General features: G+C 56.1%; 1 protein-coding gene across 3 annotated transcripts in view; it reads right to left on the reverse strand.

Moving 5' to 3' along the window:
- The window catches only part of MYO7A (myosin VIIA), an 83,592-nt gene continuing 63,017 nt past the window's right edge, over nt 1-20,575 (reverse strand). For 2 of the 3 annotated variants that reach the window (XM_044258471.1, XM_044258470.1), the window contains 19 exons: nt 19,865-20,092; nt 18,439-18,609; nt 16,839-16,956; nt 15,976-16,102; nt 14,678-14,847; nt 13,547-13,737; nt 12,754-12,878; nt 11,967-12,124; nt 10,887-11,040; nt 9,627-9,782; nt 9,006-9,111; nt 7,779-7,892; nt 6,641-6,728; nt 6,381-6,487; nt 3,951-4,136; nt 3,406-3,522; nt 2,260-2,343; nt 1,218-1,337; nt 1-613 (listed from right to left, as the gene is read on the reverse strand). In XM_044258471.1, the coding sequence (XP_044114406.1) occupies nt 524-613; nt 1,218-1,337; nt 2,260-2,343; nt 3,406-3,522; nt 3,951-4,136; nt 6,381-6,487; nt 6,641-6,728; nt 7,779-7,892; nt 9,006-9,111; nt 9,627-9,782; nt 10,887-11,040; nt 11,967-12,124; nt 12,754-12,878; nt 13,547-13,737; nt 14,678-14,847; nt 15,976-16,102; nt 16,839-16,956; nt 18,439-18,609; nt 19,865-20,092 (2,610 nt within the window). In that variant the 3' untranslated portion in view covers nt 1-523. Of the gene's footprint in view, nt 614-1,217; nt 1,338-2,259; nt 2,344-3,405; nt 3,523-3,950; nt 4,137-6,380; nt 6,488-6,635; nt 6,729-7,778; nt 7,893-9,005; nt 9,112-9,626; nt 9,783-10,886; nt 11,041-11,966; nt 12,125-12,753; nt 12,879-13,546; nt 13,738-14,677; nt 14,848-15,975; nt 16,103-16,838; nt 16,957-18,438; nt 18,610-19,864; nt 20,093-20,575 lie in introns of those variants that run through there. The other variant, XR_006385657.1, reaches the window with a different exon arrangement.

Genomic DNA, 20,575 nt, shown 5'->3' on the forward strand with positions numbered 1-20,575 from the left:
TCAGAAGATTAAACACATACTTTATACCTTGAGGTGATCAGGGGAAACCAGCACAGGGGCTCAGCACTCACACTACAATATATAAAAGTAGTCTGTCTCCCCCATCCCAGCTGAGGATCCTGGATGTACAGGAACTAAGCCAGTCCCTTAGGTTTCAGAATATTCTTGGTTTTGTGGGTCCCAGTACGGAGAATCAAGTTGTCCTTTTGATTCCCTGTTGCAGTGGTGCACAGAGAGTCAAAAGAGGTCACATGGTAGGACGGGTCTAAGAAAGGCATCCAAGGAGCACACGCTCTTACAACTGGGAAGGCCACGGCAAGCTGGGACTAGAACCAACCCTTAGCAGTAGATCAAGGGGAGTTCTGCATCCCAGCAAGTCTGCCTCGCTGGAAGGAGGATAGGAAGCCAAGTTGATATAATCAGTGGTGGCTGCCTGACCCAGCCTCCCTGCCCAGATGGCAAAGTCCTCCCCCACCTGCAGAGGTAGCTGATGGGCCCAAGCCAGCACCACCTCCCTCACTGTTCACTTGCCACTCCTGGAGCCCCGCTGTTTGCTCATGGCTGTGAGCATCTGACTAATATAGGAAGTCAGGAGGTCATCCATCTTGTAGCCCTGGAAACAGGAGCAAGAAGATAAACAGAGCAAAAAGTGTGACAGGACCAGCGCACTGAGACCCAGAACACTCCCAGGAAACTGCAGAGGGTAGAGCCCTGGACAAAGGAGAATCCTGTCCTACTCTGGACTCAGTCTCCCCAGCTGTACACCTGAAGGGATGGACACATCCCACCAGATCTCTAAGGTTCTAAGTTGTTACGACCCCACGTGAAGGCCCTGGCTTATAGATCTCTTAGTCAGTGGACTGACTCTAAAGGCTCTACCAGTTGAGCCATGCCTTTGAAGTTTGGCTCAGTCGAAGAAACCTCATTGCTAATGTGTCCACTGTTGAACTCAGGGGCTAAAGTCTTAGTCCCCAGATTAGTACTAAAGTCATTCAACAAATAATTATTAAATGAGGGGTCTGTTCCTCAGCCCTAAATTATGCCCCTTTCCCAGACCTAAGCTGATCCTCAGAGGGACCTGACTTTGGCCCAGTCTGACCCTTGATCCCAATCTCAGGCCAAGCCAGGCACTCTCTTGTCTGTTCTGGAGACAGATGATAGCTGGAGCTGTAGGCAAAGCAGGGAAGCCCACCAGGCCTAAACAGAAGAGCTCTCACCAGTGATGTCTCACAGAGCAGTTTGCTCCCGCGCACCAGGTTCCCAATGGTGATGTGGAAGTAGGTGTTGCCACTGCTCCAGTTGGAGATCTTGGTGAATGGATGAGTGGTCAAGATGTCCTGGGGAAGCAGAGAAAGTCTGAAGCAGTATTGTCTGGACCCTCTGGCCTCACTTCCCTGAGTTCTAGCTCACAGACACCACCCCTTGGAAAGGCCTTGGGCCCTCAGACAAGATACGGGGCAAGAAGATAGAAGCCAGCTCTGCCATGGAGCTGCTGGGGGAAGCAGATACCTCTGGCCTCCTTGCCTCATTTGGGGCCAGATGGTGGGACACCCAGGGAAGTCTGGGAGGCTTTGGGGCATGTGGAGCTGGAACTGGAAATTGGAGAGGCTGGAAGAATCTGCAACGGTGATCATGAATGAGGGGGTCCTGAGGAGGAGGAAGGTGACAAGGACAGCCTCTGGAGCATGATATGTGTGGGTGGAGAAGAATCCCATTAAAGTATGTGAGAAGAACGACCAAGAGAGATAAGAGAAAAACCAGGAATGTGGGGCACATGAGCACAAGCAGAAGGTGGTGGCCAATGGTCCAGTTGTATCCTTCCTGGGTATGTAGTAGGACTGTGCTTCCTGATTCCCTTGGTGAGGACTGCTCTGGCCCATGGATGTGAGCAGTGGTTACACCCTGCCCCCCTCCCCTGCCAGCATGCAGCCTGCCATCCTGACCAATAGGGACAGAGAGCACTGTTGAAGGAAGGGGTGGTTGGTAGGGTCCAGTGATGCTTACAGGCCAAGTACTAAAAAGTTCAGTGGACTGAGTAGCAAGGCGTTGGCTAATAACTCTAGGAGAGCAGTTTTGATGGAGCAGGCAAGGAAATGGTCAAAGCAAACACAGCCTCTCAAGATGGATGTCCAAGAGGGCAGATCAAGTGAGGATGGTGGCTGGCAGGGGCTCTTTGGGGGTTGGGTCCCGAGACTGTTGTTAGAGGTACAGGCAGAGAAGTCCACTTCCCCAACCCTGCTCTCCCCTGTCAGTGCTCACCTTGGTTCTGGGATCGATGAGGCTGACCCCGTACTTATTGATGGCAATTAAGAGGATCTCAGGGAAGTTTGGCTCCGTAGTTTGCTAGCAAAGAGAGCCAGAAACCATCAGCTCTAGCTGGGGCAGCCCAGAGCAGGAAAAGCTGAGTGCTAGGACTAAGTTGCCCTCTCTTGCTGCCTGCTTGATGCCAGGCATGTAGCAGAGCTGGCAACCCTGCCACAGCCTCATGGTTCCCACCTCTGCTGGGCCCTCGGTGCCACCCAGGTCCCTTTATGGGTCCCCAAATGACCCCATCCCCCACTCTTCCTGGTGACAGTTTATCCCTTCACTCCTGCTCCTCTAGGAGTCTGGGCTATCTCCTCTCTCAGCCCAAATGCCTTTCATATTTAAAAACCCTCTCTGAACCCTACCCCTGCCTCCAGCTTATCTCTGTGCCTCCCTCTCTTCCTTGCATAGCCAGACTTCTCAAAAGGCCCCCTTCCAAGATATGTAACCAAGCCATCCCCTCCTCTCCATCCTGACCTATCCCCACACTTCTCCTGCCAGCCTGTCCACCATTTTCCTGCCTCACCCCTGCCTCTCAGCCCCACCCCCACCCCCACCCTGCAGTCAGAGTGCACTTCTGGCCCCATCAACACTGTTCAGAACCCTCCAGGGTCGGCCACCACCTGCAGGAGGAAACCCAACCCCCTTGCCTGTTTGCCAAGCTGCCTCACCACAGTCTGTGTGCCTCATACCCTACACCCATCCATACTCAACCACTTGCACTTCCTGTGCTCATGCTAGGCCCTCTGCCAGGAGCTCTCCCCAGAGTCTTCCAGGAAAATGAAGGTGTTGCCCCTCAGCCTTCAATGTCTGGGTAGGCCTCTGAGACTCCCCCCACCTTGATGAGGACTCCCCCTTGTCACACACAGCACAGTTCATTCTCCATTACTTATCTGCCTCCCCTCCCAGGCTGAGCTCCTGGTGGTTCCTCATGTCCCCAGGCTGAAACACCTAGGTGGTACAAAGCTGAGGGTACTTCCCTCCTTTCCTTGCCAGTGCAGGTGGCAGAGGCCGTGGCTGCTTCCTCCTGGGGAGGAGTTTCTGTGCCTTCTTGCCCCCACTCCTTGACTCCCCACACTTGAGAAGCCACCCATAACATACCTTCACCTCAAAGAAAGCTGAACCAAAGGTGGGCCACTTGAAGATGAGCTTCAGGAAGGCTAGCTTGGCTTCCTCCTTGGACTTCCCTGCATGCTTGTTGAAGTAGGCGACGATAGACTGCCGGGGGAGCATGGGTCAGAGGCCTCTCCCGTCACTCCTAACCCACCTGCACTGTTAGCTGTCACGGGCCCTGAGGGTCCTGGAGGCCAGGAAGGGCTCGCCTCTTATCCCAGTTAATGGAATCCTGATCTCCCTCCCCTCCACGCCCTCCCCTAAGCAAGTAGGCCAAAGAGTATCAAGTGCAATCAGGTCACCATGGTAACCAGGATAGAACAGATTTCTCCCAAGCAGCCAGGTGAGTCCTTTGCCTGGAAGACTGGATACTAAAGCAAGTGGAAGGGAAGATGGGAAGGTGTCACCCTCATGCACAGGGGCCACAAGAGAGACTTCCTTGGGCTGCTGGCCAGCACCTTCCCCCTGACCCGTGGGGGGCCCAGAGACCCATTCAGCAGTGTCCCTAGTCCTGCTGCCTCCTCCATACTCACCCGCTTCCAGTCATCAGGGGAGATCTGCCGGATGAGGTCCTGGGGCACCAGCTCCCGTAGTAGCTTGGGGATGCTGGGGAAGTAGGACTTGTCCTCCTCGAACTTGACCCTGTAGATCAGGGCCCCCAGCTGTAGCACTTCCTCCCGCGTGCACTTGTGGTAGCCCCGGAGGTATTTGGGCAGCTCCTGCCAGGGTAGAGTTGGGCATAGGTGCACAAGGAACTGGAGGAATCAGGTGCCCCCCGACCCCCCCACACCAGCCTGAGCCAGCTCCATGGCCTTACCCCACATTTGGGCCTCCCTGTCTCCCCAGCCTCAGCTGACACCGTGCCCCCAGGGAAGACGGCACAGCACAGGGAAGGAGGAGTCATGCCTGCACAGATGCAGCCCGTTACAGTCAGAAAGCAAAGCCACGTATGAATATTTTTTCCTCTCCCTGTATTTCAGCAAGTGACCAGCTGAAGAACCTGAGACTGTTCCACACCCCTAACCTTCTAAGCTTGTCCTTCCTTGAGAAAAGCCTCTCAGGCTGGCCTCCTCCTCCCATTGTATTCCCTGGAGACCTGCTGGTTTCATCAGCAGCACCAGCTGTTCCCCACTCTGAACTTCCAGACCCAGAAACAGAGTAACAGAGGATGAAGAGTGGACCAAAAGCAAAGATGAAGCTTCTAAAGGGCCAACACTGCCCACAGCCTCACAACTGTCTCACCCACTCTTTGAAGCACAGGGAAACTGAGGCTGACCTAAGGACACACTGCAGATTAGACACCTGAGTCAATTATTACCCATTTACCTTTTCATCTACGCACCCACCTATCTACCCATCCATACCCATCCGTCCACCAAGATGGTTCCACCTACCTACATCCACTTCCCATTTGTCCATCTATCTGCCCCCCAAGGGCCACCCTACATTCATTCACCATCCATTCTCTCACCTATTCATTCACTGAGTCCCTGCCTATTCACCCGTCCACCAAGCTGACACAGACTCGTTGAGCATCTACTATGAGCCAGGCCCTTTAAGCAACAACATCTATCCTCCCTACTCTCCTAGAACTTGTAGTTTTAGTCCAGAACAACCATCCCCCCAAATCAATGTATAATTATCATCTTTGATGGAATCTTCTCTGTGCTATAACAGCATATAACTAGTTGAACTGATCTAGTCTTGGGAAGACGGAAGACCTCCCTTATGATTGAAAAAACATCTAAAAGCTCTGTAGGTGAAGGAAAGAACCTATGGAAGAGCTTCCCAAAGAGAGAGTGTTAAAAAGCCTCCCTAGCACACCTGAGAACATGAACAATGGGGTGCTGGATATAAGATAAGGTAGCAGAAGTAGCTAGTGGCACCCCCAGGCAGGGCCACAGTCAGGATTTAGGTTTCTACCTTGGGAACCATAGGAAGCCACTGAGAGGGGTCCTGAAAGCATGATGACCTCCTGTGGAGAATGGATTCAAAGAGGGCAAAAATGGACAGGGGAGGTCAGGGGAAATGTTACTGGCTTCATCTAGACAAGAAAAGACGATGCACTGACCAGAGTAGGTACAGGTGGTAATGGAGAGGTGTGGATGGGTTGAAGAGAGATTTGGGAGGTGAAGTCATCAGGTGAATGATTTGGGACAGGGGAAAGGGGGGAGAGGGAGTTGTCTGGCTAATGGGGGTTTCTGCCTTGGGGGAACTGACAGCTGACATTCATGTTGCCAGTCACTACATGGGCACTGTGGGGAGAGGCGGAGCTCACGTGTGAAGGAGTCTTGCAGACTCCCAGGCCAAGGTTCTCTTTACTGTAGTAGCCACCAGCCCTGCCTCCTCCAGCCTTCCCAGCATCCTCATCCGTTTGCCCCACAGGTAAATGGTAAAGGTAAATGGGCTAGCCCAGAAAAGGTTGCCGAGTCTGCCATTGTGAAGACACAGAACCAAACCCCAGTTCCACCAGCCCTGTCATCATAATTACGTCACTTAGTCTCTCTGCGTCTGTTTCTCCCTCTATAAAATGGGAACAATATGCCTGCTTATTGGGGTTTGCTGGAAGGGCAAAATGAGTGAAAAGTGCCAGATACAGAAGAGAGGGCTCCCCGCTGCTGCCAGCCCGGCTTCCCACAGGCACATGCTTGTGCTGGAAAGGGTTTGCAGATTCACACAGGCCTCAGATACACCCAGATACACCCAGGTAGAGCAGCAGACCCTGGAATTAATTCAGAGGACAGAATTCAGAGGACCCTCATCAAGAGAAGGGTATGAACAGGTGGGGATTAAGAGCTCAGAAGAAAGTACAAGGCCCTGAGGAAGAAGAAGAGTGTGAGGTGGAGCCAGTCCCGAGGATCCCAGCAGGAATCTCTTGGGGGCCTTGTGGTTACAGACCCCTCTCCTGGCAAGGACAGGAGTGCATGGAGGCAGCCACCACAGAGAGGGGCGAGGGGGCTCACCTGGTAATAGTGGAAGATGGAATCGGCCATTGGGTCCTTCCCGGGCACTGTGGTCGTCCACAGCTTCTTCATGAAGAACACCTGGTAGGTGAGTGAGGGCACGATTCCTGTGGCAGAAGGCAGGTGGTCACCCAGGGTCTCCCAGCATAGAGGGTCACCCAGCACCAGCCCTGGAGGAGGCCCAAGCTCGGGTCCCACCCAGGTGGACCTCGAAGTATGGCTCTGAGCCAGCACCTGCCCTGCTCCGGGCCTCACGTTACCATCCTTGACAGGCCTCGCTTTCTTTATCCAGTCTGTCAGGTGTCGAACAAAGTCGAAGAAGAAGTCATTCTCAGGGACACTGATGACCTAGGGACATGTGCATTGCAGTTCACTCATTTTAGTTCCAGCAGTACTGAGTTTTCTCACTCTCCCACCCAAGGTCCTCCTGGTTGCTATTCTTACAGCCAGAAGGGGTGTCCTGCCCTGCCCTGACTGTGCCTATTGAATGTCTCCAGAACACAGCCTACTTCCTGCCCAGAGTGACAGTCATTCCATTTGTCATTCAGCAAACACTGACTATACGGCTCCCTAGACCCTGGGGAGAAGACCAAGAATGGGGCCTATTCCCCCCTTGGACATTCTGCAGCATCCGTGACCTGCTCCTCCCACGGGCCCCAAGCTCCTCTGGGTCCAGGATCTCACTAAGATCCTCTCCAGGTCCCCCACGTCTGGCATGGGGACAGTTGTGAAATGAGACAGACATGGGTACACAGGAAACTGTGGGTGAGCCCCTGATCTACCTGATGTGGTGAGGGAAGCCTTCCCACAAGAAGAGGTTCTAAAACTGGGCCCTTGACCTCCACGGACATAGAAGCGGGGGAGAACAGTATGTTATGGTGACAGGGGCCTGTGCCTTGGAGTCTGACCTGATTGGGTCTGCATCCTTGCTGTGCGACTTTGGATGAGTTACTTAACCTGAGTCCAGGTTTTGTGATCTGTTAGGTGAGGGATAATCACCCTCCTTTCAAGGGTTATTTCGACGGTTAATCGGTCTCAGCAAGGCTGCCGAAGGACCAGTCAAATCAAATCTGGAAGTACATGTGTGTTGTGGCAGAGTGCTGAGCCTGGTGTATCCAGAACATAAAGTACCACATGGCTCCCAAGAGTTTCGAGGCCGTGCTCTGCTATGCACCAGAAGAGCAAGATTTGAAGGAAGCTGCTATAAGTAAGGGGACATAAGAAGGAGAGGGACCCTGGTGCCACATGCAAGCACAACTCTCTCCTCTCTCTCCTCCCTCCCCCATTCTCTCTCCCCTCCCTGCTGCCCCACAAGCTCCTAGCTCCTATAGCCCAAGCAAATGTTCCAACAGACAGACCGACAGTGGCCTGATAGGAAGCCAGGGATCCACAACCCACCTTGTCTGCGATTTTGACAAAGAGGCTGAATCCCTCTGAGGACTTGAGGAGCAGCCGGGCTGCGATGTTCTGGCAGAAGTCTTTGGCCTTAGTGCTGGACTCCACCTCAAAGGCCTGAGGAGTATTGGGAGAAGGAGCAGTTACTTGGCTCTAGCAAGGCCTCTGCTGGGGCCCCCTGCATCCCTCTGTCTGCAACTATAATTGAGCCCCTTCCTGTTGCCTCCCATCCTCTCCCCTCCCCTCCCACGGAGGCCACCCTCCAAGAGAGGGGTTTCCCCATGGGTCTAGAGCTGGGCATGGCATTTAAGAAAAGGAAGAAGTCAACTCCTGTCTGGACCTTCCCAGATTGTGTCCTCCCCATCCCCCACACAGACTTGGCCTCTGCTTCCAGGGTTCTGGGCCTGGCTATGCAGGCATGGGGGTGAGGGGCCAGGGAGCACAGATGGGCAGGGTGTTTGGGAGGAGAGAGGCTGGAAGAAGAAGAAAGCAAATTCCAGAAAGGGAGGAAAAAGGAGAGAGGGGAAGGAGCCTGGGGTGGAGGTCAGGGCACTGCTTCATTTAACCTTCCACTGGAAGGACAGGAAAGGATTTCTTGATTTGTTGTCCTTGACACTGGAATCCTATTATGGCATTTCCGAGTTTCTAGTCTCTAAAGTTTTTAAAACTGCTTTTTAAGCTAGAAGGTTCAGTGCTGGACTCATTCCTCTGAATGAGACCCTGTGCTAAGATGGAGCGGGGAGCAGCAGTCAAGCAGCAGCCTGACCTAATGGGCACAATGGGAAGACAGACAGGACCTTTGGTCAAGGAGACCCACAACCAGGCTGGTGAGGAGGAAGGAAGGGGCCTGCAGGGAAGTGGGCTCAGGGCAATGGGGAGGCTTGGGTGGCAGGGGCAGGTGGGCCTGGGCCCAGGTACAGAGCCAGAGGAGGGAGGTGGCACCGGCACAGACCTCAGCTCTGAGGCAGAGAGCACTTTTCTCTGAGCCAGAGACTCCTAGGAGAGAGGGAAGCTGCTGGAGATAACAGGAGGTTGGACCGGGAACCCCAGGCCTCCTGACTCAGGAGTCTCTAACCCTCAGCTGAGCCCTGACTCCGCTGAGGAGACGGAGGGTGGGGGCACATGTGGGGAAGGCAGGGGAGAGGCATCAGGACTGCTCCCTGTGTCCTCGGCCTGGCCCTTCAGGAGCATCCAGTGACCAAGAAGCCCTCAGTGACCAGAGGCCCTCACCTCATCAGTGTCATCAGGGAAGTAGACCTTGTGGAAAATCTGGGTGGTTTTGTGCTGAATGGCCTCCACCTCCACCAGGTGTGGGGGATACTTCCGGGACCCATTTCTGAAAACCAGGAGATGGATGGAGGAGCAGTCAGGAGGCAGCAGGTTCATTGGGCCATGGGGAGCAGGGAGCAGGGGGACCTTTGGAGCCAGGTCCCAATTCTAATTTTGTCCACCACTTCCTACCAGGTGACAGTCACATAACCTCTCAGAGCCTCCAGCTCCTCAACTGTAGGATGAGAGGAGAAGAGCACCCCACCTAGGGCTGTGGAGGGGACAGAACAAGGCAGAGGACAGAGGGGGCTTTGCAGAACAGGAGGTGCGGCCCAGGGGCCTGCCTCCCCAGCAGACCACAAGGCCTGCCTCAGCCCCTCTGAGCAGCCAGACACCAAGGTGTCCCGAGTGGGCACCACATCAGGCTGGCTGGCAGCTGTGCTACCCCAGGGACATATGCCACCTGCTGTGTGGTCACGTCCTCATCCCCAGGGGACACCAACAAGCCCGGTGTGGCTGGGAACACCTCCCAACCCCTGCCCCAAGCTCTGTGCCTGCTGCCTCTGCTCCGCGGGGCCGTACCTCAGGGCTTTCTGGAGGCGCTGCAGGCAGTCGAGGGCGAGCGGGCCGTGCTTGCGGGACTGCAGGAAGCGCTGCACGTGCGGCAGGAGGATGTTGCTGGGCGGGAAGAGGCCCGTGCACAGCCAGAGCAGCTCCCAGCCCCGCTCCTCGCTGTACCTGCCGGAAGAGGCCAGCCAGGGGTCTGAGGGCCCCGAGGAGCAGGACATCCCTCGGCTCCTCACCGTGGCAGTGCGTGCCGGCTGTGACCCAGCTCCCTGACAGCCAGACCCTGCTAGTGCTAGTCAGAGTGCGGTGGGCCACTCCGTGAGTGACGACACGGCCGGCCAGCCAGTGCTTGTGCCAGAATGAAAGCCAGCTGTCTCAACCAAGCACTCTTGGTCCAGCTAAGATTTTGTTTCCCGGCGAGATGGAAGCAGTGTGTGATCCTTGTTCGGGCAGAAGCTCTTTAACTCATGGATTCTTGAATAGCACAGAGTTAGACCAGGCCCTGGTCTCCCTCAGGCACCACTCTGAGTCCTTGGGCCTGATAGGAGAGAAGCACAGAGGGCTTCTAGGAGGAGGTGACCTCTGATCTCAGTTTTGAAGGCTGAGGCAAATTCTGGTGCGCAAAAAAGGAGATAAATGCAGGCTGTGGTTTGGCAGCGTGAAGCTATCTGATGTAAGGTTGAGTGGTAAATTTTGAAAGAGAGGCAGAAAATGGCAAAGCTGAGGAGGGAACTGGGGATCTGGGCATAAGGGTGGGGCTTCTCTCAGTCTCTGACACTTAGCATGGGCCTGACGTCCCCTTCCTGCCGAGGACCGGCCCGGCAGGGAGAAAGTAACACACTCTGGGACTCAGCCCCTTCAGCTTGTGTGAGTTCTCAGCCAGAGCTTCCAGCTGCCGGCCAGCAGGACACAGCCTGTGCCAGGCTGAGACACTGGCTCATGGGCAGAACCTGCAGGCTGACAGTGGAGTCTGGGCTGCGAAGAGGTGTCAAGAGGAGTTTCAGCAGTGAGTGGCAGGAAGTTTAGGAGGAGCTGGTGCTGTTAAACTTGGAGAAGGACCGATTCTGAGGGCACAGCCACCACCTCTTGGTTCTTGACCTCGGGCCTTGAGGCAGAGGTGGGACGTGAGGGGGCTCGAGGGCAGCTCCCTGTCCTGAGTGAGGAAGGACTGCTGCCAGGTGAGCCAGCTGCTGCCTCGGGAGGGAGGGCACTCCCTGTCATGTGTGAGCACTAGTGGCGGAAGACGTCCCTCACCCGCCTACCACTCCCACCCACCTGATGTGGTTGTCGGTCAGCTGCTTCAGGATCTGCACGTACACCTCATCCTTCAGGGGCTCAGCCTTTAGGGCACCCTCAAAGATCTGGTCAGTGAGCTCATTGACCGAGCGCGTCCTCTTGGATGGGTAGTCGCCCATGTACTTGAGCACGGGTGGGGAGCCGTCAAGGAAGGGTTTGCAACCAGTGGGAGCAGGGGGTGGGGGACACTGACCCAGCAGGCCACACTCTTTAACGGGGTGTGACCCCAGGCCTCAGACTACTCACTCAGGAGATGGGCTTGACCCACCCACCCCACTCTCTATGCTGACTGCCCTCCCTCTCCTCCACTCCTCTGACCACCGCCTCACCAGTGATCCCACCTCGTCCCCACCCCATATCCAAAGTCCTCACAGCAACCAGGGCGGATGTTCCAAATCACAAATCTGACTGTGCCATCCTATCACGTAGGCGCTCCTCATGGCCTTGGGATACAGTCCAAGCTTCTTAGCAGGACTTGGGAACCCTTCATTAGTCAGCCCACATCTTCAGATTTCCTTCTAGACCTCTGCATGTTGCATCATTCTGTGATTCAGGCCATCCAGGAATGCTCATTCATCTGGAACACTCCCCACTCATCTCCCCTTTGACTGACTAGGGCCTGTTCAGTCCTCAGATCTCAGCCTCGATACACCTTCTTCCAGGAAGGCCATCCTGCCCTCCTCCAAGCCCACATCAGTTCCGCCCCATCACAGCACAGTCCCGATCAGCATGTCTGCCTTTTTAGCTGTAAGTGCCATGAGGCCAGGGACTGGGCCTGGTCACAGCTATGTCTCCATGCCTGGCCTAGCACATGACACGGTATGCATCTGTGAACCGAAGAACAGGGTCACAGGAGACCATGGATGAGGCTGCCCCTCACACACTGTTGGTGCCAGGCAAATGGATCCACAGCCTTCCACACTGCCCACGACCCAACTAGGCCCCTCAGAAGGAAGTAGGTATCTGGATGGAAACCCTAGAGGCAGGGGCCTAGCGAACCCCTCCCTGGAAGTCCCCCTCCTTGGGGCCCATGGTGCCCACCCGCACAGGTGCGGATATCGATGAAGGCCATGCAGGCCTCCTGCGAGAGCTCCTCGCTGCCCAGGATCTTCTTAAGCAGTGCCTGCTTGAGTGGTTCCCGTGTGTGGCTCCACAGCCGGTCCTTGCCACGGGCCTTGGATACCATCACCCGGCTCAGCGTGTGCTTGGGTGGGGGCCTGACACAACACAGTTGGCACTGACCCCCAGGTTGAAAGACCCGCCCCTCTCCCACCTGTGTATGGAGGCAGAAGGCCCTACTCTTTCTGTTGCACAGACTGACCTGGGGTGAGTCATCAGCCCTCCCTGGACCTTACATTCTCAGCTAGAAAGCCAACCCTGCCCGCCTCCATGGTCTCCTCCCCTCTGTTCCTCTCTGCTTTCTCTGCTCTGGCCTTGCTGGGTCACCTCCTATATAGCTCAGCTCAGACGCCACCTCCTCCAGAAAGCCTATCTTCCAACCCCACCTCCATCCCCCAGCATCCCCACCACAATGCTGGGCACACACAATCACAGCTGCCCAATTTTGTGCCTAGCTCCCCACCAGGACTGTGAGTTGGTGAGGCAGGCACTGGTCATGAGTGCCCAGGACCCCATCTAGGATGGCCACACCACAGTTGCAATATATTAAATGAAAGAAGGATAAAATAACACAGGAAGGGTTATCTCAACAAACTGTTCCCCTGCTCCCTCTGACACTCTCCCTGCCCCCAGGCAGGAGCATCCCAAGGCAACCCCACCACACAGACTACAGTAACAGAAGCCCATGGCTCACTCTCCTAGTCCCCCTCTACGCTTTCCCCATCACCTGAAATAGTCGTAGGAAAATTCCTCCAGCGTGTAGGGCTTGGCGCGCACCTCAGGCTCTGCTGTCCGCAGCTGCAAGAGGCGGATAACGTCCTGTCTCTGGTCAGGGGTCATGGTGACCAGGGCCTAGAAACCAAGAAACAGGAGTCTGAAGTCAGCTCTTCACCTGGGGCTCCTGGGATCAATATGGTAAAGCTCAGAGTCATCTGGACTGGGGCTGGGGAAGATTGCCGCCATGGGGTTGACCCTCACCCCATTCTGACCCCAGGAGTCCTTTCCCTCTTTGGGATCTCTGAAGCACTGTGGCCCCCATCATGCTGGACTCAGGATCCTTTCCTGAATATCCTGTGTCCGAAGCAGGCCAGGTCTGTCATTGAGCCTGGCTGAAGTAGGGGGATGTGGTGAGAGAACTGCCCAGTCAGCAGTGCCTAGCTCAGAACTGCCTGCAAAGCTGGGCTCTGAGTCTTCAGGGCTGCGATCCAGAAGGGCCATGGCCTTCCTTCCCAGCTCTGCTCACAGGCAGTGCGAGGTGATGCTTCCCTTCCCCACTCTCCTCGCATCCCTCACCCCCAGCAGTTCCTCATCTGATGCAGTTTCTAGGCCCCTCACCACCTAGCACAGGTTTGACAGCTTCCCCAGCTCAAAGTTTGTGGTCCTGTAAGACCCCCAGATCTTCTTCACAGGACCTGCAAACCATAAATCTATTTTAATTCCTCACTCCATTTTACAGATATGGAAAGAAGACAGAGACCCAGAGGACACTCCTATCCATCTGCCACCCCCAAGCCACATACCACAATCTCCCGCGGTGGCAAGGTGACAGTGGGCATGACATACACGCAGTCGGTGGGGAAGTCCCCACGCTGCTTGGTCCTCTCATTGATTCCGTTGGCCCAGCCTGAGTTCATGACCTGCTCTCCTGTGTCATGATCCAGGATGATGAGATCTCCCTTGGCAAAGCTGAGGAAACCCGACTCCTCCCCGGCTGGGAGGCAGAGGTGGGGGCAGAGAGAGAGGCTGGATTGGAACATCTTTATTTGGGTTGATGACCTATAAGGTATCCCTCCCCACTGAATAACTGAGGCCCTGCCTCTCTCGTGTCTGCTTGCTGGTCACCCTGCCTCCACCTTGCCACAACCCTTCACACAGACATGGCCATTGGAAGGGGATACTCCTGTGCTCACGAGCCTTCTCTGGCTCCCCATTGCCCTGGGAAGAAAGCCCACCCTCTTCAACACACTCACAGGGCTGTTGTGGGCTGGGTTTCCTGACTTCTTCCCCTTCGCTTCTGCCTTTCCTCCCTTTCCTCACCTATGCCAGCCCAGCCACACTATCTGCAGCTCCCAGACATGCTGTGTTTTCTCCAGGCTCTGTACTGGGTCTGTCCTCTCCTCTCTGCCTCAAACACTCTGCCCACACATATCTTCTCCCTGAGCCCCAGGCTGCCCGGGGGCCTCCCCTCCAGCCACCCAGAGGCTCTGGGCTTCCCTGGTCACGGCACTGTCACAGGGACTGTTTCCAGCTCCTCTCCCAGCTGAGAGGAGGGCCAGAGTCCGTTTTACCTCTGTCCTTTCCAAACTCTGCCCAGAACCTTGGAGGCCTGGGGAGGGCTCAGTGAGAGTAGCTATTGCTGATGTCATCACTTGAAGGCAGTGGGTGTTTGGAGACTACTGAGGAGGAACCCCTGATATCACCTGGAGAAGGTGATGGGTGGTAAGTGTGGAAGGGGCAGGAGAGGAAGACTCCCCATGGGGCACAGAGGGAGGGTGCAGAATTTGGCTTTTGGTCCAGGTGAAGCCAAGGGTATCTGGGAGGGGTAGTAACAAGCACTGGCAGTCTTGAATGCCAGGCCAAGGCCAAGGTATGTGATCTGCCTGATGCCCATGAGCCTCAGGGCCTGGCGCCCTGTGCCAGGAGCCACTCACCAGGGTTGGGGTTGTCCTGCAGGGCCACCACGTACTTAGACCTCTTTCGGAGCCCTTCCAGGAAGGTGACCACTAGGTCACGGATGTCCTCAGCGTTGCTGGAGGTAAAGGTGTACTCATCCCCTTTGATGGTAGCCAGCGTGAAGCTGGGGGCTACCAGTTTCGCTCCCCTGCAGGACCAACACGGAGAACAGTGCCCAGCCGGGGTCAGTCCTGCCCAGCCCGAGTGAGGCGCAGCACAGCCCAGATCAGAGCAGCCCAGCGAGAGCAAGACACGGCACTCCCTGAAGGAGACCAAGGCCAGCCCAGTCAGACACGGTCCCGCCTGCGTGAGACATGGCTCTGCCAAAGTCACACCTGGTGCAGAGCGAGGTCTGCAGGGGCCGGCCTAGTTCCCTTTGGCTATCTAATTCCTACTCACTCTTCAGATTTCAGCCTAGATACTCCTTCCTCCAGGTAGTCCTCCTTGCCCTCCCACAGCCCTTACCACACTGGTCCTCGCCTTAAAATAGCCCATTCAATGTCTGTCTCCTCCCTCAACTGACGGGGGCTGCAAGAGGGCAAGGCCTATGTTAGCGTCCTACGTCCCTGTGCTCAGCACAGGCCCAGCCCCAGCCCACAGCAGATGCTGCCCAGAGACATTCTCCTAAGCCAGGGATCTGGGGAGGGCTTGCTGGGAACACGGGGCTATTCCAGGAACCCCTCTCACCACTGCTCTAGTGTGCCCACACCTTTCAGTTTCCAGAGCTCTCCCACGGATGGTTACTTTGAGTCCTCACCACTGTTATCAAAGGCAAGTGTTAAAAGCTCCACTTCAGGGGCAAGGACATGGATGTGAGTCCCACCTGAGCCCCAGGATCCCAGGCCAGGCCCTCTTTGTACACACTTGACTGCCCCTTGCCATCCTCCTAGCTGCCTACACCCATCTCTGAATGCCAGTGATGCCCCATAAAGGCCGCTCGGCCCTGATCGGGGCGGGGTGGTAGGTGCCTGAGAGGTCTGCACAGGGCAGCCCAAACTGCTTGAGCATGTGGGACCGGGACGGGAGACTACATGTCTCTGCACCTCAGTGACCTCCTCTATGAGGCAGCGACTCCCTAAAGGCCGCTGGGCCCCCAGGAAAGCTCCAGGAGCCCTCTCCTTTCCCCTCTGTCAGTCTGTGTCTCCATCTGCCCCTTCTTGCTTCAGACAGTGCAGAATCAGAGCACTGGGCTTGACACCTCCCTGCTGCGGGTCTTCGTGCCTTGTCAGACAGCCTGCTCTGCACGGAAGGGAGGCATGGGAGGGGTTGGACTAACCTACTGCTGGACACGGCCATGATCTCGGGGAAGGACAGCTCCAGGAGCACCTGCTCCTGCTCGTCCACGAAGTAGACTCCCGTCCAGTTGACCGCCACGATGACGTCATTCTTGGGGAGGCTGGGGCCTGGGGCAGAGACCAAGGCAGTGACAGGGAGGCAGCCCCACTCACAGCACAGCCCTTCCCAGTCCTCATGCCCCCCAGGGAGCGAAACAGATTTCCATTTTACAGATGGGGAAACTGGGCCTTGGAGAACGCAACCTCCCTACAAGTCAAAATTCAAATTGCAGTGGGAAGACAGTGCTGACATCAGGAAACTTGTTTGAGAGCTCCTGGCCCTGCCTCTGTTCATCGTGAAGCTCTGGACAAGTCTCTGTCCTGAAAGGAGGTGGGCTATGGGAAGGGAATCAGCTGAGCCCCAAGGTTCCCTCCAGTCAGATATCTGGTGATTCTGTGACGCCTGACACCAGCACAGGGCCCAGCATGGAGCAGGTGCCCGGTCACTCGGCCCCAAGGATGGCTGAGCCAACGGCCCATGTGGGTTTGTGTCTGTCATGTCCACAGCGCAGAGTCAGTGCAGCCTAGACTCTGGGCCGCCTGCCTCTGTACACGGCAGATGCTGAATTATGTCATCAGGCCTTCCATCGTCTCACCCAAAGTGCTGCTAAGCACCTAGACTGTGGGGAGACAGGAGCCACCCTGCACTTGTTGACCTGGAATGAGCAAGCAAGCCCACAGGCGAAGCTGGGCTGACTGGAGTCTGGCTCAGGCCATCCCTCCCTTCCGTGGTGGTCTGGAGCCAGAGTGCTGGGTGGGAGAGGGCGAGGAGGAAGGCGGGGAGGCAGGAGGGCCGAGGGGGTACCTGAAAATTTGTAGGCTTCATAAAACCTGGAGAAGAGCAGGGGCCACTTGAAACGGGCATAATTGACCACATCCTCTTTGACCTTCTGGGCATCAGTTCTCCTCTGGGCATAAATCCCCTAAGGGGGATGGACAGGGGGGAAAAGATATCACATCAGCTCTGTCTGGAAATCCAACGTCTCTGGCCCCCAGCCCAGGAAAGCCCTGGAACTAAGGTGTCCTCCTGTGCCACATGGCCTTGTCACACACCATTAGCCCACAGCCAACCCCATCACTCCACAGGTCACACCTGCAGGGAGCTCCCAATTCAGCCGTGACAGAAAAGCCCACAGTCCTGGCCCACATGTGTGCAAGGCCCAAAGTCAGGGGTGAGGAGGAGGCATCTGGGATATGGAACACGGGCCAACAGGCTCTGGTCCGAGGGAGAGACACAGCAAACTCAGTCGTGGGCTATGAGGGGCAGAGACCACCTCTGTTCCCTTCACGGCTGTGTCCGCAGGGCCTGGTACAGTGCCAGACACATGGCAAGCACCCCAAACAGAACCAATTAATGAGCAATGGCAGCCAGCCCAGAATGTGCCAAGTGCATGACAACAGTGAACACTGAGGAGGCTCTGGGGAGGTGGGGGGCAGGGGAAGAAGGTTGGAAACTATCTGCGAGGTGGAGTGGACAGGCTTCGGCAGGTGACAGGGAGGGAGAGGTGAGGAGCAGGGGGTTGCCTGGACAAAGAGACAGAGGGCTAGAAGGAAAACTCGCATCTCTTCTGCAGGGGACTGCAGGAAAGGGGAGGGCCTGGTGGCAGAGCCAGGCCTAGATATAGAGAGGGAGTGGGGCAGTTTCAGAGAGGAGGGGAGGCTTGTGGGCAACTCACCAGGGAAGGCAAGACTTGGGTGGGAGAGGCACATGGGGCCCCTGGTTGGGGAAGAGGGCATGGGGTATAGAAAGCTGAAAGACTGCTCGTCTGCAGAGACCCCAGGATCCTGTGTGCGAAGATGACTCTGGTCTCCCACAACTAGGGTCAGGAGTACGGAGAGGCCTGTGGGTCCCCTCCAGCAGCCAGCCCACCCCTCCTCGACTACTTGGGCAGGCCCCTTAGCTTGGAAAGAGCTACTCAGGGGTGGTTATGAGCCCGGAGCCTCAAGCAAGGGGTCGAGGGGTCTGTCCCTAAAGTTCTCTGGGCAGGAAGCTGGGCCAGAGCCCTTTTAGGCAAAAAGGAGGGCGGGCTTCCTAGAAGCTCTCCCAGCACGCACCAACACTCCTGAGCTGCAGCTCTAGCATGCAGCTGCGGCCCGGTGCAGGGTGCCCCCCTCCCATCCCAATGTCCGTGGTTTCTCTCATGAGGCCACAGGGCTGGATTTGATCCATCTCTATGTCCCTGGCACCAGCCCAGAGTAGACAGCATAGGACACAAGTGAAATATCCATGGCAGAGAAAAGCTGCTGGGGAGGCAGGAGGTAGAGTGTACCATCCTGTCTCCCAGCCGCCCTGCGGGCAGACACACGTCCAGTGAGAGCTTGACCTCTTTGATTGTCTGGATCCTTGCCTCCCAGCCAGGGTCACCAGAGAGTCCCTCTCCCCAGACCCCGCCCTGTCCTCCTACCTTCTTGTGGGCAGCAATGGCCAGCTGGGCCCACTTCTCAAGTGTCTTCAGGGGCGTGATCTCGCGGTCGGGGATGTAGGTGGGGACGAGGTTTAGGAGGCGCTCCAGGATCATCTCGGAGCCATAGTCTACGAAGTACTGCTGGGAGGCCAGCTCAGCCAGGTCATCCTCCTAGGTGGGGAGGGAGAGGAGGGTGCTGTTCGCACACCCTCAGGGAAGCCCTTCTGACCCCGAAGCCCCAGGGCCCTGCCTCCTGGAGCTGTCGACCCCAGGCTTTGGGAAACTGTGCTCTCACGGATTCCCCAGAAGTTCTTGTCTGCTTAGTGGAACCATGAGCTCCCCAAGGTCAGGACCACGCCCCTGCCTTCTCTTGGGTGCCCTTCGTACCAGCACAGAGGCACATCAGCTAACCCAGAGAGGCCGGCCCAGCTGTTGGTGAGGGGTTGATCACCACATTCCTAGCCCGTGAGCCAGCGACGGGGACTGACAGGCTGCCTGGGAGAAGGGAGGCCCTGGCACTGCTGGTACTGTCAGAGTGAGGGGTGGGCACACATTACCCTCTCCATCACCACCCCTCCCTGGGATGGCCCCAGTAGTGAGAGACAAGGAGGCTGTGCCGCAGAGGCTTTCAAGGGCCAGGTGATGGGGACTGGGCATTTGTCCCTCATCTGCCTGAGGGTACATGGCAACCTGGGACTCACCAGGGCTGCAGCAGAAGCGGAAGAGAGAAAGGCTCTTGGGGGTGTTGAGGGGCAGTACATGCTTCCCAGCCCATTCAAAGCATTTCAGAATTTCAACAACTGATATGGCTATACTCATGCCTTCTGGGTGAGGGTCAGCTCCCCACCACCATGACCACTGTCACCATCACCAACCCCTCCACATCCTCAGCACCATCATCATCACCACCACTATCCTGACCACACGTCTACCGGTGCTTCCTCTGCCGTCACCACCCACCCTCTTCCTTTCCATCACCTTTTCCTTACTGCCCCATCACTGTCATCAACAGATTCATAAGCACCATGAGAACCATCATCACCGCCATCAAAAATAACATAACACGAGTTACTACTCCATTTCATTCCTGTCCTTTAAAAGGAGACAAAGAGAGGACACATTTGCAAACTCTGGTCTAAAGGACAGGGTTTCCTGGATGCAGGCAGAACAAGACAGCACATTCTGAAGCACAGACTCTGTACCAGGCACAAGCACTGCAGAAGCGTGGACACCTTCCACAGGCAGAGTTCACACTGGGCTTCAAAGGCCCCATCCCCGTGGACAGAGTTAATCTAGAAGCAACCTCAGTCAGGCTAACCTCCACAGAAGCTAATGGTGGGTCCCAGACAGTAACATTCAGTCAAGATTTGGAACATAGCGGGCTGTGAGCCGAGCAAGATCAGGCAGAAGATTCATGGTCACTCACCTTCTCACACCTGTACTCCCCAAACTTGACCCCTCGCACCACCTGCTGGTAGATGAGGTTGGTGGCCACGTTGTCCTCGGAAGGGTTGTGCCATGGCGTGAAGACCTCTTTGCGGAAGAAGAGCCTCCAGGGGGCATTGCGTTCCTGGGCACCCTGCTCCTTGGCGTACTGCTCACACTGGGAGATGGCATCCATGACATGGTCACTGCCACTGCCCAGGGAGGACACCTGCAGGCACAAGGCTGGGGGTCACCCAGTGGAAAGCTGAGCAGGCAGGGAAGGACTTACAAAGAACCATCAACGGTGCCAAGTGTTCTTGTTCAGATGGAAAACTGGGGCTTAGAGAAAAGCAGGGATGTGTCCGGGTCACCCAGGAAGCGGATCAGACCTTTGGATCCCAGCCATGGGCTCTGAGCCAGCACAGCCTTGTGGGCTTTCCCATTTCCTAATGTAAGACTTATGGGAAACCCGGATGGACAAATGGCCACTGAAAACATGGGAGCTATGTGTAGGTGAGAAAAACTGAGGCAAACTGTTGGGTAATGTGGTTCTGTCCCTGGACCCTGCCGGAGTGGTGGGGGGATGGGCATCTCTGCTATCTGTGGCATTGCTGAGTGTGGAGGCAAAATCATCCACCCCCAGCCCAGATGTGCCCAGGGTTACACACACTCTAGGTGGTCATTAACAAGCAAACAGAAACCACCATAGAAA

This window comes from Neovison vison, chromosome 7, assembly GCF_020171115.1.
Source record: "Neovison vison isolate M4711 chromosome 7, ASM_NN_V1, whole genome shotgun sequence".
Classification (NCBI taxonomy): domain Eukaryota; kingdom Metazoa; phylum Chordata; class Mammalia; order Carnivora; family Mustelidae; genus Neogale; species Neogale vison.